General features: G+C 43.5%; 1 protein-coding gene across 2 annotated transcripts; it reads left to right on the forward strand.

Annotated features, from left to right (window-relative positions):
* The first annotated feature begins 85 nt into the window (after positions 1–85).
* On the forward strand, positions 86–17,785 carry acin1a (apoptotic chromatin condensation inducer 1a). Of its 2 annotated transcripts, XM_049599501.1 has the most exons (19): positions 86–263; positions 1,981–2,046; positions 2,220–2,331; positions 2,426–2,481; positions 2,653–4,077; positions 4,111–5,778; positions 7,019–7,174; positions 7,675–7,760; positions 10,329–10,386; positions 12,436–12,475; positions 12,771–12,913; positions 13,067–13,210; positions 13,342–13,537; positions 13,865–14,010; positions 15,285–15,392; positions 15,514–15,621; positions 15,708–16,014; positions 16,229–16,329; positions 16,455–17,785. In XM_049599501.1, the coding sequence occupies exons 1-19, from the start codon at positions 126–128 to the stop codon at positions 16,794–16,796; spliced, it is 5,400 nt and encodes a 1,799-aa protein (XP_049455458.1). In that variant the 5' UTR covers positions 86–125; the 3' UTR covers positions 16,797–17,785. The 2 variants fall into 2 exon arrangements, with proteins under 2 accessions (XP_049455458.1, XP_049455457.1); XM_049599500.1 differs by having other exon boundaries at positions 2,653–5,778.
* Positions 17,786–18,591: the final 806 nt, after the last annotated feature.

Genomic DNA, 18,591 nt, shown 5'->3' on the forward strand with positions numbered 1-18,591 from the left:
TTCAAACATTGAGAAACATTTCATATTTTTCGATATTTGATTAGGGGGAAGTCGTCGCCGATGACGCCCGGTGGAGGAAGGCGTTGCTCGTCGCTCTCGCTAGGAACCGACCAGAGGAACGGAAAATGGCGGACCTCGAAGACGTTACGCTGGACGGGAGACCGCTCCAGTCCCTTCGAGTAGCGGATTTGAAAGCTGCTCTTGAGGAGAGAGGACTCTCTAAAAGCGGGCAGAAGAATGCTCTCATCAAAAGACTCAAAGGGGTGAGTTCTGCTGCGGAATACGGGACCACGGGCAGCTTCGAGCTAACGTTAACGATGAGACGGGCTGATGTTCTCTCGAGGGCCGACAACTGAGTATCGTTACTGCCGAGCAGCGTAGTAGAGTTATTGAGGCTAACCAATATCAAGCAGCTGAGAGATGCATCTATAAGCACCATGCTGCAGTTGAGCAGTGTTTGTGCCGTGCAGAATTATACCAACCCCAGCAACACGGGGAGTTAAATCAACTTGGTGGCTAATTTCAAAGTGTGTGTCGGTGTAATGTTGTCCTGTTAGCTCCCCCGGCTAACGCTGTGACTTGAGCGGTGGCCTGGTTTGCTGCTATCAATGTTACCGTTCACGGTGTCTGCCCCAAGCAGTGTTGGTGTACACGAGTTTAGCCGGGAGGTTGACGTTAAACAAGTTATTTAGTAGCTCGACAACTATCTCTGAATGTCTATTTAACGCTAACGCTGAGTTTTTAAATGGAGAAACTTCTCTGTTTTCCGCCAAATTTAGCAGTAGTTGTGCTCTAAAATGTATGACCCGTGAGTTGCATGGGTCCTGTGTGAGCCAGTTTGTTTACATTGCGCGCAGATATTCAACGTTATCTAACTACCTCACCATTAAAGTTAGGGGACTGTTTTCGTTTTGAAACGGGTAATCCGTTTAACTACCATTTTCCGCTGAATTTCGCCATGAAAGCAGCAAGTGGTGTTTACATTTGCGTTTCCATGTTAACATTTATTATCCCAATGGAGTGTTATGTCACCCTTATTTCACATGTGGGATCTGGACACTGTTATTTAGTTATAACATGTAAGAAATGTTCTGTCATGACTGTTACCAGTGTAGGTACTTTGAAAACCCCTCATAAAATACGGAAGCTTTGGTAACATATTTGTCTATGATTTAGCCCTGTTAGAATCAAAAGCAAGCCACTGATCTCAAATGGTTAAATTGTATTTGTTGTAATATGTATCACGTGTTGTTTTCTATGCTGCATACCTTAAGATTATACCATTATATAACATTACACTTCACAAGTGTTTTTTGTTTACATCCTTGAGTGTTCTTGCAGGGGTAAATAACAAGCAAGCAACAGAGTGGGAGGGATTCTGCATGGCTCACTGTCAGGACGGAGATAGATGGGAACAACAAAGTGTTTAATTAAAGATGTGTTAAGTTTAGGTTGAGTAATTCAAGTTAGGTCCTACAGCTTTTGCGTGCAACTCAGGCCACACTATTCTCAGTCTGGTCTGTGTTCCTCCATCATCAACGAGTTGCCCTGCCTTGTCTGACTGATCCTTATCACTCTTACCATTTTACTTGTTTGCTTCTTACCAGGGATTTCTGTTGTATATCACCCTCCTGTGTTTCTCCACATATTTTCCATTGCCCTCTACTGTATGCTGTACAAAAGGCAAATTTTTCCCAACTAAAAATGGTTAAGAAAGAGAGGCATTGATCTAGCATGTGTCTCATCGTTGTTGATGGCATGCTGAAGCACACAGAGACTCATAACAGATTGTAAAGGACAGAAATTTTGACAGTCATAATGGAAATCATTACTCAATACAATACACAGTAACTAGGTTGTCATTAATTAAAGTATATAAATATTTATGTTCAAAAGCACCGGTGCCAACTCTAAGCACTCTGGAAGAATACCTGGCCGTTATTTATGTCAAGTGAATAAAGTCTCTTGTCTTGATAACAGGCTCTCATGCTGGAGAATCTGCAGAGGACCTCCACCGCTCACATCGGACTGCAGCCAAACTCACAGGTAAGTGTCTGCTTTAATTTTCATTTCAACAGCTGAAGCCTTTTCACATGTAATGACCTCTTAAGTATAAATGATAAAATGTGCATTAGTATAATTATCATAAATGTCTGCAAAAAGGTTTGTGCAAGTGGCCTTGAAGGCTTGCATCTATCTTTAATGGTTTCTGTCTTTAGATTGGGGAGGAAATGAGCCAGAACAGCTTTATCAAGCAGTATCTGGCTAAACAACAGGAGCTCTTGAGGCAGCGGTTGGAGAGAGAGGCTCGTGAAGCATATGACACAAATGGTAATTCTCCACTGCAACTAACTAACTTTCTGTATACATCTCAGGTCTTTATGGAAAACATGTTTGTGATTTCATTTGTTTCTCTTGTCAACAGAGGAAGAGGACCACACAGAAGTTAACAACAGTACCTCATGTCCTCCTCAAGCCCAGGTCAGACATCATTTTCTATGCTTTTTGTTTTAAAAATTTTCTGTGCTCCAAAATATTTTGCAGATATGAAAGGAACTCGCTGGTAAAAATTGTGCCAGATTATTTCCATGATAGAAAATTGACAAAGTACCATCACAAATTAAGCCCCACCTCTCTTTCTGTCATTATCAGGATGCCACAGCAGCACTGGCTGAGCAGCACAAGCCGCCTGGACCCTCAGGTGGAGAGGGATTCTTTGGTGCAGTGAATGAGGGAGAGGGTAACAGGAGCCAAGATGCTGACATGTCCGGCCCTCCTGCTTCTGGCTCTGTGGCCATGCGTGTTCCTGGTAGTGAGTACCGGCCAGAGAGGGGGTCTGCCTCCAATGAAGTTGCAGACAGCGACGACGATGATAGTGAGGATGGTGAGGAGGATGGTGACGATGATGACTGGGAAAACGGTGCCCGTAGGAGAAGCCACAGAGAGCCAGCCAGAGTGCCCACGACCAGAGAGAGGTCTGGAGCATCCTGTCAACCTCCCCAGCAACACATGCCTTCCCTTTTGTCCCCTCAACTCCGGCAGCCAACACCTCCCCCCTCCCCACCTCCAGAGTTATCATTTCCCTTGCCTGACACCCCTAAACAGAGTCCCCCTAGTCCAGATGTAGCCCCAGCAAGGCGCTCACCCAGTTCCTCGAGCTCTGGTTCCTCCAGCAGCGGCAGCCGCAGTAGCAGCCCAGAGCCACAGAGGAGTGGACATGCCGAACGCAAGCCAGGCCCACTGACCCTTCTGGCGCGTAAAATGGAGTCAGAAGGTGCTTTCTCGGGAGCAGGTTGGCACCGCAGCGGTGGGGAAGGTGATAGGCAGGACAACAGTTCTCCGGCTACATCATTTCCTGGCAGAGGGCCTCCAGAGGGTCTGGTATCTGCCATCACTCACACAGCCAATACTGCAGGCCATGTGTCATTTCCCATGATTCCAGGCGCCAACCAGGGTATCACGGGAGCACATTCAGCCCATATTCAAGTACCTGTGAGTGTGCTCAAAGCCACTGCAACAGAAGAGAGGGACAGAGAGAGGGACTCTGAGATAGAAAGAGAAAAGGCCCTTGAGCTGGAAAGGCAAGAGAAGCAGAGAAAACTTGAGCAAGAGAGAGCAATGGAGGAAGAGCGAAAAAGAGCTCTTGCACTAGAGAGAGAGGAAAGAGAGAGAGCTCTGGAGAAAGAGAGAATTGAACGACAGCAGGCTTTAGAAAGAGAAGAGCGAGAAAGGGCTTTGCAGCGGGAGAGAGAACTTGCTCTAGAACGCGAGAGGCAGGAGAGGGAACTAGCTTTGGCTAAAGAGAGGGAAGAGCGAGAGCAAGCCTTAGCACGAGAGAGGGCCCTGGAGTTGGAGAGGCAGAAGGAGCTTGAAAGACAGAGGGCCCTGGAGCAAGAACGTCTGCAGAGAGAAAAAGAGGAGAAGGAGAAGCGTGAGAGAGAAGAATTGGAGAGAGCAATGGAGCTAGAAAGAGCCAAGGCTTTGGAGCAGGAAAGGAAGGAGAGAGAAAGGGCTCTGGAGCAAGAGAGACTGGAGAGGGAAAGGGTTCTGGAGCAGGAGAAACTAGAGAGGGAACGGGCTCTGGAGCAAGAGAGACTAGAGAGGGAACAGGCTCTGGAGCAAGAGAGACTAGAGAGGGAAAGGGCTCTGGAGCAAGAGAGAAAAGAGAAGGAGAGGATTGAGAGAGAGAAGGCCTTGGAGCAGGAAAGGTTGGAAAGGGAAAGGTTAGAGAGAGAGAAAGCTTTAGAGCAAGAGAGACTAGAGAGGGAGAGACTAGAGAGAGAAAAAGCCTTAGAGCAAGAGAGACTCAAGAGAGAAAAGGCCTTAGAGCAAGAGAGAATAGAAAGAGAGAAAGCTTTAGAGCAAGAAAGATTAGAAAGGGAGAGAGCTCTGGAACAAGAGCGACTAGAGAGAGAGAAAGCCTTAGAGCGAGAGAGAATCGAGAGAGAGAAAGCCTTGGAGCAAGAGCGACTAGAACGAGAGAAGGTCTTGGAACAAGAGCGACTAGAGCGAGAGAGAATTGAGAAAGAGAAAGCTTTAGAGCGGGAGAGAATAGAAAGAGCTTTAGAGCAAGAAAGGCTGGAGCGGGAAAAAGCCCTAGAACAGCAGAGGTTAGAACTTGAGAGGAAGGAAAAGGAGAGAATTGAGAGGGAGAAGGCATTGGAGCAAGAGAGGATAGAGAGGGAAAAAGCCTTGGAACGAGAGAGGGAGGAAAAAGAGAGATTGGAGAGAGAGGCTGCTCTTGAACAGGAGAGGAAGGAGAAGGAAAGAGCAGAAAAGGAGAGGAAAGAAAGACTGGAGAGAGAGAAAGCTCAAGAGCAGGAGAAGCTGGAAAGAGAGAGAGCCTTGGAAAAGGAGCGAAAGGAGAAGGAGAGGGCTCTTGAACTTGAAAGGTTAGAGAAGGAGAAGGCTATGCAGAAAGAAAAGGAGGACCAGGAGAGGGCCCTGGAGCAGGAGAAAGAGAGAGCTAGGGTGGCTGAAAAGGAGAGGGAGAGTCACCTCCCTCCATCCAAACGTGGCCGTGAGATTGGTCTCACCCCCCTGCCCACTCCTCCTCCCCTCTCCACAGGACCAGGTAGAAAGTCATCGACAGAGGCAGGAGAGCAGGAAGATGTCCATGCTCCATTGCCCCGGAGTGAAGCAGCAGCAGAATCCGTTGCACCCATGTCATCAACACCTCTGTCGCCTCAGTCCTCCTTCAAGAAGTTCCGGTTCTTTAGAGACTCCCCAATTCAGCCCCAGTCTTCTGCCACTTCTATGGTCATCAAGCGGCCCCGAAACTTCTCTGATACCCCCCAGCCTCGGGCATCACCTGTCTCGTCCCTCACTGATGGTGGGGAACGACAGCAGGAAGTACTTAAATCCACCGCTGAACAGGAAGATCCACAGATGCAGCCTAAACAGGAGGTTGTTGCCAGGGCGTTGGGATCGGAAAAGGAGACCACTGTTAGTACCGCACTAGTCCCGAGTCCCAAAAAAGAAGGGGCCACACACCTCATATCGGATGACAAAGAAAAGGATTTGGTGAAGACAGAACAAGCCGCCGAGGAATCCACCGAAAAAGCGGAAGTGGATGAAAGCAAGGGCCCCACAAGCCAAGTGGATACTACACAGCAGAGGGGAAGAGATACAAACAAAGAGGAAAAACAAGCAAGACGAAGATCATCGTCTAATGATTCCTCTTCATCAGAATCGGACTCTGGGTCCTCATCATCTGGGTCCTCTGGCTCATCCACGTCCTCTCGAGAGAAAACCTGCTCCACATCAAGAGGTAGAAGGGTAAGTGGTCTAAGCAGAACCTCTCCCATAGAACAGGAATAGCCCCTGTCTCTGAAGGTTTAAGAGCCAGCAGTCAGCTATTCATAATATATTGCCTTATTTACCAATAGTCACTCTGTCACTCAGATGGCCATATCCCAGCAGGTATTCCACTGCAGTCTGCTACTTTTATTTGCGAGGATATGTTGTGTGTGCATAACTGTGCATTAAGGCATACGAATACAAAGAGGCAGTCTGTGGCTTTCAGGTGTTTTTAGCACTCAGCAGAGCATTCAGCTCTGATTGGGCAAATGTTTCTGACTACAGGTCTATCAGGAAATAGGGTAGGGGTGTAAATTAAGTTTCATCATGTTATGATATATTGATGCTTTTGACAGTGATACGACACAAAGTCTGCCACAATGTTTATCAATGTTTTCACTTTGCATTGATAATATTGACTTGTTGATGACTGAATCAATATATTGATCCAGATATATCATTACACCCCATTACAAGAAGAGACTTATCACTGTTTACTGGTGCTTGACAATTTGGTACATTTAAACTTTCATGTCTTATAGATTTACCTTGGAATATTTAAGGTTACTGAAATTGTTAAGTACAACAATATGGCTGAAATCGGCAAGATAAACTGGCCTATTTGTTTCTATTTGGCCCCTGAGTGTGTATAAGTGGTGTTGTGCTTCTTGTATCTGTATGTCTGAATGTACCATAAAACTACCTTTGATGCATACTAAACACTTCTTGGCTTTTAGTGTCAAGATGCCTCTGACTGTGTGTTGACAGTGAGAGTTTTAAAACGTAAGGATGAAATAAAGAGGCACTAAAGCAAAGAGTGGCTAAGAAAACAACAAAGACTAAAGTTACATATTATGAACAACAAGGAGGGTTTAGCAGTTAAGTGTTGGGTGTGTGACCAGAATATAGAATAACATAGAGCAATGTGCATGTGAAGTGGCCAGGTGAAGAGTTGCCCCAGTGTTTTATAGTTTATACAGCTGAGGTGTTTGTAATGCACAACACTAGTAAACCTACAAGAAGAGCGGTGCTTGGTACATGCAAAAGACAAGTCAGATGTGACTATGTCTATGCCCTCAGATCAGACTAAGGGAAAATATTTTACTAAAAAGCAGGTGTTTTCAGTAGGTCTTTTCTCTAAGCTCTGTTTATATGTTGTATGGTTATAGCAAGTTTTTAATTTTTTTAAGTGTATAAAATGTTGTCTCTGTGTTTTTAGGAAGAGAGACCTGAAAGAGATTCCTCACCAAAGCACAGGGGGACACTAGAGGCTCAGGCTGAGGGTTTAAAGGAAACTCCAAAAGCCTCCCCTTGCAAAAGGGAGATGTCTGAAGAGAAAAGTAACACTACTGTTGATGGAGACAGTCACACCAAGGTCAGATTCTTCTTCTTCTTCGTCTTCGTCTTCGTCTTCATCTTCTTCTTCTTCTTTTTTCTTAACATCTATTCCAACTATTTGCATTCACAGCTTACCTAATAGTCTCGATGTTCACATGTGGAACTTGAAGTACAATCTTCAAATTCTGATGGCAAAAACTGCAATGTTTGTCCACAGATGTATTGATGCTACACTATCACAGCTCACTTTATCTCTGCACTTTGTTGTCTGTTGTCCATCGCTCAGTGCTACTTCACGTGTCCCTGCTTCGATAACCTGTAGGTCTATACAATTGTATTCAAAAGAATTTTAATCTGTGGCCATTTATGATGCCCTCGGAAATCAAAAGTGAATTGAGAGGATTAAGACCTGACAAGTATTTGCAATTTGGTCCAGCGATGTCAGGCTAGGTGTAATCTTAAGTAATTAAAAAACTTTGACATTCATTATATTATTTCACATCTTATTCCATGTCCTACTGTTTTTTTAAATCCCAGAAACCCTTTACTGAAGCACCAACCAGAGTGGAGACGAAAAAGAAGAGAAAGGACAGCGACGGAGAGGAGGAAACAGACAAACAAAGGTCTGCTTTTGTGTCTTGGTCTTATTTTAAACACATTCGATATAGTGTGTGTGTGTGTGTGTGTGTGTGTGTGTGTGTGTGTGTGTGTTGGATTTACACACACAGGTGCAGTAATCCATATCCTTAAGTCTGTAGGCTGTGAACAGGGTGTCTAGTGATGGTTAGTCGGGCATCTGTATAGTCAACAATAAACCCCTCAATTCAGCTGTCCATCAGCTAGTCATGACACATCAGTACTACAAAAGATAAAAGCCGGCAGGGGTTTCTACTTTTTTAATGAATTTCATAATTACTTCATGTTTGTGAAACTGTTTGACAAAAGGTGGTTTGGTTTTGTCAAGAGTAATTTGGTTCACACCCATCCTGGGTAGTCTGCATCTGACTGCACAGCGTCGTTGGTCTGACCCCTTCCCTCAACAGACCATATTTAAAGTCCGTATCTAGCAATATACAACCTGGTTTAATCCCTGTTTGATAAAAAAAAGATATACTAGTTATGGTTATTTATTTCCAGTGTGATATCACACGCAAAGGCTATTCTGAATGGTTTCTAGCTAAGGGAATTAATCATTTCACTTCGCTCTGCTGTGATTGTTAAATGAATTTCAGTATTGTGTCTTGTTAGTAAAGGATTCCTGTATACTCCTCAAGCTTATTTGCACAATTTTCACCTAAAAGTCACCCTGTAAATGTCAACAAAAGGCAAAATAGGCTTTGCTGAAATGTTGCTGATAAACATTGACATTGCAGGACCTGCCTCTGCTTCTACTTTTCAAGATGCAGCATTGCTACATACTTGCACTCCGCCAGAAATACCACAAGCACAATGAGTCAAATAACAGTTATTGGTGCTCTAAATATGATTTTTTTTGTGGCACTCTCTTGACAATATTAAAGCACTAGTTGATTGAAAGACATGCTGAGTGACATGAAAACATAACCACGTGTATTTGAGGTTAATGCAGCTCTACATGAAGCCCACAGTGAAAAAGTATTTTGCATAAATACACAGTTGCAGGAATATCTTTTCCACATTGACCACTCTTTTCTGCATACGTTATTGCTTGTGACATTAAATAGTGACTCTATGCATGAACACTATGCCAGGCTGACTACTTTGGCTTCCCTTTAGTAGTAACCAGACCTTACCTCAATCTGAACATCTCCAGTGCTCCCAAAAGATGCAGGTGTGATATGGTAAAAATTGCTATTGAATATTGTTATGAAACAATATGAATATTGTTTTAAAATCTTCTGACTGAAGACATATTTTACATTATGTCACGAATAATGGACATCATGTGGCCTTTGTTTGTACATTGACAAATGATGCTCTATAAGATCACTTGATCATTGTCATCCGATCATATAATCCCACTCAATTAGAGAATCTATGGTTATGAATGAATTTTGTCGATGTCATAAGAGATGCCGGGTATTGACATTCCTATCAGGCGATTGATGAGACTGCCTTTAAGCCGGTGTGGCTGAGAAGATGCGGGTCCTTTTCATACACGATCTTTTTTTTTTTTTTTTTTTTTTTTTTTTCATTCGTTGCAACATGGCTGTGCTCCGACGAGGGCTTTAGCTGCCGATGCCGGCCTATGGTTTTTCATGCAGCGGCTCAGCTAAACAGCAGGCGAGGGTTTGTCCGCCGCAGGTTTCGGTTGCCAGCCGGTACGGACATGAATGCGTTCAGAGGCAGAGGAGGGTAGTCTCTGGTGAGAGGGAGGTAGGAGGGAGGGAGGGAGAGAGCTGGCTCGCTGCGACGCAGTCTTTTTAGCAACAGTCGCAGCCCGTGTGCTGCGTTTTAACCGAGCTCAGTTTGTGTGTCAAGGCTGTGAAGTTTTCCCAAGTTAATTGAAGTCGGAATGAGTGGACGTGTTCTCGTGTGCGCGCACGAGGACGAGACGAGAACGTGAGGTGCGCGCTCATTAGTCAGGTATTGTGTTGCTGTCGGTGACCGTTTAGTTCTGTCTGGACGGACTCGGCAGGTCTAAAGGAGGACTGCGGTGGCTCTGCATTCCTTGACTCCTCTCTCGGCTCAGTCCTCTGACCCCCATTGAAGAATTAAGAGCAACGTATTTGTGAAAGTGACTGTGTGTGAGAGGCGTTCAGGCGCCGTTATTCTAGCATCACCAGGTTGCTGTTTGTGTATGTCAGTGGAGATGGTTCAACTGCTGAGATTCTGTAATACGTTTTCTTAAAGCTGCTCTTCAAAGGGAAAGTAATATCTATGTTTATGGCTCAATGATTTATGTTAAATGTAGTTTTAAATACAGATTATGTGTACTTTATATACCAAGGCAGTCCATAATGACTAATGACTGAGGGCTTATGCAATGACATTCCTACATTTTTTAAATTGTATCGCATTCTCACTTTTTTTTTTTAAAGTAATATTGTTTTAGTAAACTTTTATATGCTGTGTTTTTTCTTAAATGTATGCTGGTGCATTTGTTTAGCCTTGATGGGAAAAAAAAAACATGTTTTATAATTGATTTGAAAAAGATTTTTCCTCATCTGTTCCCTCTTTTCCTGTTGATATGTATCTTTCACACTATGCAGGCAGGTGAAGGACACTGCCATGGCAGAGCCAGAGAAGCTTCCAGAGACCAGCGAGGAGGTAAGGCACCTGAAGATCCACAAATCATCCTGGTCCTCAAAGCTGCTGGTAGCTGAGGACTTAGATGGACGGACCCTATTGAGCCTTTACAGTTATATTTTTATAGTTTCATTAATCTGGATACATTGCCATCTAGGTCATTTGATAATATGTCTATATTCTTTGTTGAAAATCTTTCCTTTACATTTAAAATATATTTCCACTAGATTAGTTAATGAGCCCTTTTCACAAGTGATAGAATGTGTGTAGGAAATTACATTTTTTAATATGGCTGTTTGTAAAACCTTTGTTGGCACTGTCATAAGCAGAAACAGCAAGGGTATTTTCTCACTGTGGCTGATGTTTAAACCCCAAATGATTGCTTTGTTATAAAGGTGCTCATGCCTCTTCCATTGCCCCTATTGGTACCTGCATACTACCTCTGCCACTACTACTACTTCTACTACTACTACCACTACTACTGCTACTGCTGCACCTGTTCCACTGTCCCCAAGAATCCAGAGTTGACCACAGATAAGCCCCCAAGGCTGCACTGCAGAGGGACACCCCTGGCAACAAAGGCTGTCTCATTTTCATGGATATGGCTGGCAAGAGCTATTGATTGGACCTGAAGATTCAAAGAAGGGGTTGGCTAGTCAATGTGGCCCACCTCTCTTAGCCTTTAATCCACCAATCAGGCCTTGTACCCGTAAAATCAACATGGAGAAGAGACGAGCAAGGATGTGTGCTCACATCAAATCAAGGCTGCTCTGAAACCCTCTCAACAACTGGGTAGATTTCATATTGTTTCACTTTGAGACATTTTAAACCCACTGCAAAAAAATGTGGGGCTTTGAGGACATGCCGTATACTGTCGTTGATGAACTGTAACATGCTTGGCAAAGGACATTTTGGATTTTGCTATTCTCTGGAAATGAGATTCAAAATTCTCCAGCAAACACCCTTCCTGGATATATAAATCAGTTTCAGAGAGGCCAAAGCTTCTACCTGGACCCAGTGGGCTTGACAGTTTTTGTGTGAACTGGAAAAAGGACTTAATGTTTGGGTCCCTCTCTACGACAGCCGTCTCCAGATTTTTGCCACTTTGTGACTTTCAGTATGAACTTACTGCTCCTCAAACTCAACTGAACACTAACATCAGAATTTGGGATTTGTGTGCACGGTGACTGATGACAACATTGAACATCTGGTCTCCAAGTCAGTGGACTCATGGTTTTCTACTGTTATACCAGCCTGCCACATTTTTAAAGGACTAATGCCAAAACACCCGAGGATTACGGCTTTGGCCAAAAGCATTTCAAAGCCCCTACCCAAATGAACTATTGATCCCATCCTGCCAGCCTACACGCTTTCAGATATCCATCCAAACATCTCAGCCACCTTTGATTGGACCCTTGTTGCCTAGATACAGTACATGCAGTCGTGATTGGGCCATATCCAAACCAGTAAGGATCAGGTGTCAGTGGTACCAGGGAATAAGTAGACATTTACTCAATGTTATATTTTATACAGTTATCTTGAAAGTACTTAGTTTCCAGTCATACTCTGTGTAGTCTTTGCTGGGAGAAGCAGCATTTAAAAAAAGTTAATCTTATTTGTGGCCACTGCAGTTTAATCAAAATAGTTCTAAACTTCTCTTTTTTAAAAATTTAATCTTCATTGATTTTCACCTTTGTGAAACTAATTGGAGTTGACATGTCTATTTAAACACAGTTTTAAAATTAGAGGAATTAAACTGCAGTATTTCCACCAGATCGTTGTTTGTATGATAGAGACTGCAACTACAGCTTATTTCTCTAAAGCAAGTGATGTTAAAGAATCTCTAGGTGTAGATTGTCAAATAGTTTTGAACTTAATTAGATTTATGCCATCCATTAGACTTGAATTTTAAAAAGACTTTGCACGGCAGTTTCTATCATTCACTCTTAGCCCCTTCTTGTCCCCCTTCCTGTTATTGTTCCACCTTTCCTCCAAACTGTCATTGACCACTTGGTGTCTGCCTCTCACCTCTCCCATGTATCGGGTTGTTTTTATCTTCTTGTGTTTCAGACACCAAAGGCCTTCTCAGCTCGTAAGATCTCTATTAGCAGTAAGTACACCCTCCAACTTGCCCTTTTCTTTATTCGCATTTACAACTGATCATTATTTTTGATTTTGTGTGCCCCTCATTATAATGTATGTATTAATGGCATTATTAGTCTGTGGTTTTGGAATGCAATATAAATAAATCTTTAATGTGGATTGGATAATCATCCATATTTTAAAAATACATAGCCAGACGTCTGTGGTGTGTGCATAGATTGGTGATGTCATGTCATGCATGCTTATGTTGTATATGCCGTGTGCCAGAGGATTCACTGAGTTTATTTTTCTTGACTTGTCAGGCAGTAAATCGTCCCCAGGCACTGGTAGTGCAGAGGGCGAGCAGGATTCTGGGGCCACGGCCGGTCGCAAGAGGAGGTGGGGCTCCAGCACAGCTGTCACTGCCAAGAAACCTTCCATCAGCATCACCACAGATTCACTGAAGGTATTTGTAGCATAGTAACACTGATATTACGATTGTCGATGCTAGTATTGCTCTTGTGATTGTATAGATGCAGTGTGAGGCACCAGCCCTGCCTCTGTGTTGAATATAACAGGTCCATTAACCTTGTGTATCATCACTATTCTTTGCCCTCAGTCTCTGATCCCAGACATCCGTCCATGTCTCGGGCAGGAGGCAATAGTGGACCTCCACCCAGAGGAAGCTGTCCTCTCCGGGGCTGAGGATGAAGAGAGGGAACGCTCTGACCAGGACCTTCAGATCCGACGCACTGTCACACAGGTTAGTCTTAGGTGTTTTACATGACTGACAGGTTAGGACCTGTCTTAAATATAAAACATAAAATGCCCCTTACTAAAGTCCAACATACCATGAATCCCTTTTGATCAAGAATTGCCTTCCCTCTATTGCAGGTGGTGCACTCAGAGAGCCAGGAGAATGGACAGAAAGAGGCAAAGAGGAGCAGACATGAGGAGATGGTGGAGGATGACCCACAGGGAGACAGAGAGAGGACAAGGGCGCATGGAGAGCAGATGGACACCTCATTTCCTGGAGAGACGGAAACCCATTCTCCTTCACATACCAGCCATGATGTAGAAATCAACACTGGTAAATGGATTCATCACAAGAATTTTTCATCTAGCAATGAATTCATTGAAATAATTTCCAGTATTTGATTTAGAAATAAATTTAACTTGAAGCTAATTTAAACCATTTTTTCCATGTAACAACACAACAATATACAATTCATAGTCAACACAATGTAATCTACATGCTGCATTGACATCTAGATATGCAGGTGAAGGTAACAGATTGGACCTGTTTTCTGTTATGTTGTGATTTACTTATTTTTTATACTGAGCAATTTTTTTATAGGGACAGTGTCAGTGTAGTAATGGAGACAGTATGTTGATTGTTTTTCCTTCTTTATCCCAGTGACCCCCAGCGACACCCTCATTCGTCGCTCCATCAGCCAGCAGAAAACTGGTGTTTCCATCACAATTGATGACCCTGTTCGCACGGCCCGGCAACCCTCACCACCTCGCGGCAAAGTCTCCAACATTGTTCACATCTGTAACCTGGTGAGAGAACACTGTCCAAATTGCCGCCACATGCTCCGTTTTACTATTAGCATTTATTAATAATGGTTTGCACAGATGGAAAAAAACTAACAAATGTTGTCACCGATGGTACTGTTGTGCTTGCAGACATGTTAATATAAGGTAGTGCTATGACTAAGCCCAAAAAAACAGACCCGACCCAACATGAACCTGCGTAGTTTATGTCCAAGCCTGACCTGAGTCCGAAGATGGGTTGATGGCAGCATAGCCCATACATTTTTCCTGACAATACACAGACTATAAGGTCTGCAAAAAAGTTGAAGCCAACCCGACCTCAAGCCTGGGGGAAACCTGGGTGGTCGTGCCCAATTGAGTTTGGGCTGAGAATCAAAGCTCTACTATAAACGGACCCAGCCTCTTGTTTTGCCTCAATATACTGGTTTTATTTAGCCCAGAATGCTGCAGCCAGGTTCCTTTATACTGAAGCAGCTCATTGGCCTCCTTATAAGAAGAAACAAGGATATTTTATATAAAGGATTACATTGCTGTTATTTTATCTTTTTATTATTTACCACGGAAAGACCAAAACCAACCACAAAGTTTTAATTTTAGTCGCACTCATGCATGAAGAGCCATATAGGTTGATCAGTGGACGTACTCCGTCAACATGATTAACGTAACTACACAACCACTTCCCCAAGCATGTATAGTGATGTCTGCACTACAGAGCTGCTCTCAGAGATTAAGGATGTTGTTGCAGAATTGATTCAGAATAAACAACACTGCCCATGTTAATGGCATGTCAACAGTTTGGCTTGTATCTGAATCGTTCATAGTTTTTGGATAGCAGTGGAGTTCTGTGGCATAGAGGTGTGTGCTGACATAGACAATGCTGGTTGTGAGGTTTCTGGATATTAGTTGTTGATAAAAATCTGAAGTGATGCTAGGATTATCCTCAACACCAGTGCAGTTCAATATTGATTTAGATTTCTCTAGCTCACCTGTTAGACACTTATTATAACCTCATTATGTATGTTAATTTACACACTTCCATGAACCACAGTGCATCTGTCAGAGGCCTTTCCACTTTTGTCACTTTCTAAAGAAAAAATATGTCTAGAAATATTTTTGTAGTCATTACTTAATGCACAATTTTTCTTTTTGTTCATCTTTATGATGTATACAGTGTATTTTAACATATGTTGTTTTAATGTATGTATGCTTGGTATTTTCACTCACGCTGTCATTAATTGTGTAAAGCAGTCTTGATAAGTGCTGTGTGATATTTTGTTTAGGTGAGGCCATTCACTCTGGGGCAGCTTAAGGAACTGCTCAGCAGAACTGGCACCTTGGTGGAGGAGGGCTTCTGGATTGACAAAATCAAGTCTCACTGCTACGTCACTGTGAGTTATTACAAGCATGTGTTTCCTCTGATAGAGCACTGTAGCTCTGAGCCAGACTACTTTTAGCATATCGAAGGCTCCTCTGTGTCTTATGGCGCTATCCTCTTCATTCTGTGTTTAGTACTGTAGCTCAGAGGAGGCAGTTGCTACACGGGCAGCTCTTCATGGAGTGAAATGGCCGCAGAGCAACCCAAAAGTCCTTAGCGTAGACTTCTGCCAACAAGATGAGGTAAGACTTTATTGTTATCAGTCTGTTTTTCTCTTACGCCCACAATACTTAGCCATCTGTTGTCTGAGAATATCTCTGCTTTGTAGCTGGACTTTCACAAAGGCTTAGGTGCAGCCGAAAGACCCGGAGCAGAAGAGCAGGGGCCTGCCTCAGGCCGTGGTCGAACATCGGGGCTGCCCTCTCTGCTCCCAGAGCGAGACCAGTGGGCGGAGCGTGAGCGTGAGATGGAGCGTCGGGAGAGGGCTAGAGCAGAGCGAGAGTGGGACCGCGACAAAGTCAGAGAGTTTGGGAAACCTGGTGAGGAGAAGGAGGGAGGTCCCAGGAGGTCACGTTCCAGAGAGAGACGACGCAAGGAGAGGGGGAAGAGCAAGGAGAAGAAGACTGAGAAGAAAGGTAAGAGATGCAGGCTTGAGATTAGACTGTATTTATATTAGCAAAAATAGACTTTTGGTCTACAGTAGTACAGTAATCTTTGAACCGAGTTAAAACAATTCATGGACTAGTCAATCAACAGAAAATTAATCTGCAGTTATTTTGATAATTGATTGATAAGTTAATGATAGGTTCATTTCATTTGCTCAGCCCTAATATTGTATGTTTTTGACAGAGAAAACAGCAGAGGATCCTCCTGCAAAGCTGCTTGATGATCTGTTCCTCAAAACTAAAGCAGCTCCCTGCATATACTGGCTTCCACTTACAGAAGAGCAGGTGAGACACATAATAGTGCTATTTGCTTGCTGCCTGTAATGCATAACTTTGAAGTACATGGCCTAGATATCTAATTCAAGTCTTAACTGAAAGTATTGTGTAACTGTGCATTATCTTCACTGTAGTTTGTTCAACGGGAAGCTGCCAGAGCAGAACGGATGAAGGAGCGCGAGAAACGGAGGAAGGAGCAAGACGAGGAGGAGGAGAAAAAAAAGGAAGAGGAGCGCAAAGAGAGGATGAAAGCTGGAGGCGGCCCAACCGGAGAGCGGAGTGAGGGTGAGAAGGAAAGGGACAGGGACAGGGACAGGGAGAGGGACAGAGACAGAGACCGGGGTAGAGATAGAGACAGGGAGAGGGAGAGGGAGAACGACAAACGCAGGGATGGCTACCGTAGGCCAGAGGGCCGCGGGGCAGGCGGGGGCCGACGCTCACGCAGCCGCAGTGACCCGCGAGAAAGGCGACGTTAATGGCCAATCAACTGATGGAACTGTCCTAGAGACCACCCTCTTCCATTTGCCTTTCACTACATGTACTTTGTTACAACTAAGACCCAACAGAGGACCAACTGATGTCGTCACCATCTCTCAAATTGTCACCTTTTTTAAAGCACATCTACACCTACACGCAGTCATGCTTAAAGGGGACCATGATTTTTTGCAGTGTTGTTTCCCAGAGTGCTGTACGTCTCGCTTCTGTCAAGGTTTGATATATTTTCTTTAAATGTTTGCCTCTCTTTTTCTTAAGTTTTTGTCTTGACAGTTCAGCAGTATGGCACGCTGGGTAATTTTAATAATTTCCCCCAATGTTCCCCATTTGCCCCCCAAGTGTAGGTGCCAATTATGATTTGCAATCAATTGTCGTCGCCTCAGTGTTTTAACAGCTCTGAAATCTGGATGAGGAATCCTTTTGTTGCTGCATGTAGTCCAAGGCTCTCCTTGCCAGTCCTGCCTAAAGAGAAAACTGCCCTCTGTGCAGAGGCTTGCATAAATCTGAAAATATTGGAATAGGTGTGTTTGGCATTTTGTACAGACATATAAGATTACTCAAAAACAAGTCTTTAAATAAGGCAGCTCTGGGGTATTTTGGACAGATGTGGAATAACTACTAAGGCAATGCAGTGTTCCTCTCTCCCTCTATTTAGTTAAGAGATGAGACGATTCTCTGGTGGGGGAGAATCCATGTCTGTCACACCTGACACAAGCTATAATTATGTCCTTATCATTGATTCTCTTCTTCCTCCCTCCTTTCCTCCTCTTCCTCCAGTTCTCTTACCCTGTAGTGTCAATACAGGCCCAAGAGGGGAGGTTGCATTATGACTTTTCTCACCAATGGTTTTAATATTGTTTTTTAATCTTTATTTTATCATTTTAGTACAAAGGTTTGTTTTTGTTTTTTAATTTCTTCTTTGAGTACGCCTATCAGTGGTGAATGTACAAATAATAAAAACTGAAATTTCTGTGATGTTTCTTTTCCATTTTCCCTGCTGATGGGTTTTTAGGGTAATTTGTTTATTGGACCTGGGACACAAAAATGTAACTTCTTACTAGTTACTGGGATCACTTAATTTAAGCTAAGTGCACATTGTTCAAGTTAAATCTGTGGTTACACTAAGAATCCACAAGGTGTCAGTCATACCACATTGTGGCTTAGGTCGGTCGTGGCATTTGACACAAGGGGAATGACTTTGTGCAGTTGAGTTAAAACTAAGAATATAAAAGAAGAAAATGTTGTACAGAAACACCAATTTGCTTGCAGCTCATGCTATCTTTATATTGGAAAATTTCCCTTTCCGTCAGTGCCATGTCTAGGTAATGACCAAAGGCATTTTATTTCATTTAACATCTATCTTAATCTTGTGGTTTCCGCCATGGTGGGAGCGTTTACTCTCTGTATCATCTATCGCTGTGTAACCCACCCTTCTCTCAGTCTGCTCTAAATCATGTATTTGCCCTCTTCACTCTTCTGTTCCCCTGTTCCATCTCTCCGGTCTTGACGTTCATCCTGCAGAGCTCAGCAGTGCTCCTATGTAATTACAGCCCTATGGTCGCTGAGCAGAACATTTTTCTGCCCTGATGCAACACAGTGTGTCTGGACCCTGTGAGGACCAGTGAATCCTTCACCCTGGCATCTCTCTGGCAACCCAAGGACAAATTTCTAACTGAGGCAGCCTAGTTGGAATGAGAGCATTGGAGAGATATTTTGTCTTTGATCTCTAATGACTGTTTTATTGAGCAAACAGGAGGAGAAAAGCATGAATGTGTG

This window comes from Epinephelus fuscoguttatus, linkage group LG15 (genome assembly GCF_011397635.1).
Source record: "Epinephelus fuscoguttatus linkage group LG15, E.fuscoguttatus.final_Chr_v1".
Classification (NCBI taxonomy): domain Eukaryota; kingdom Metazoa; phylum Chordata; class Actinopteri; order Perciformes; family Serranidae; genus Epinephelus; species Epinephelus fuscoguttatus.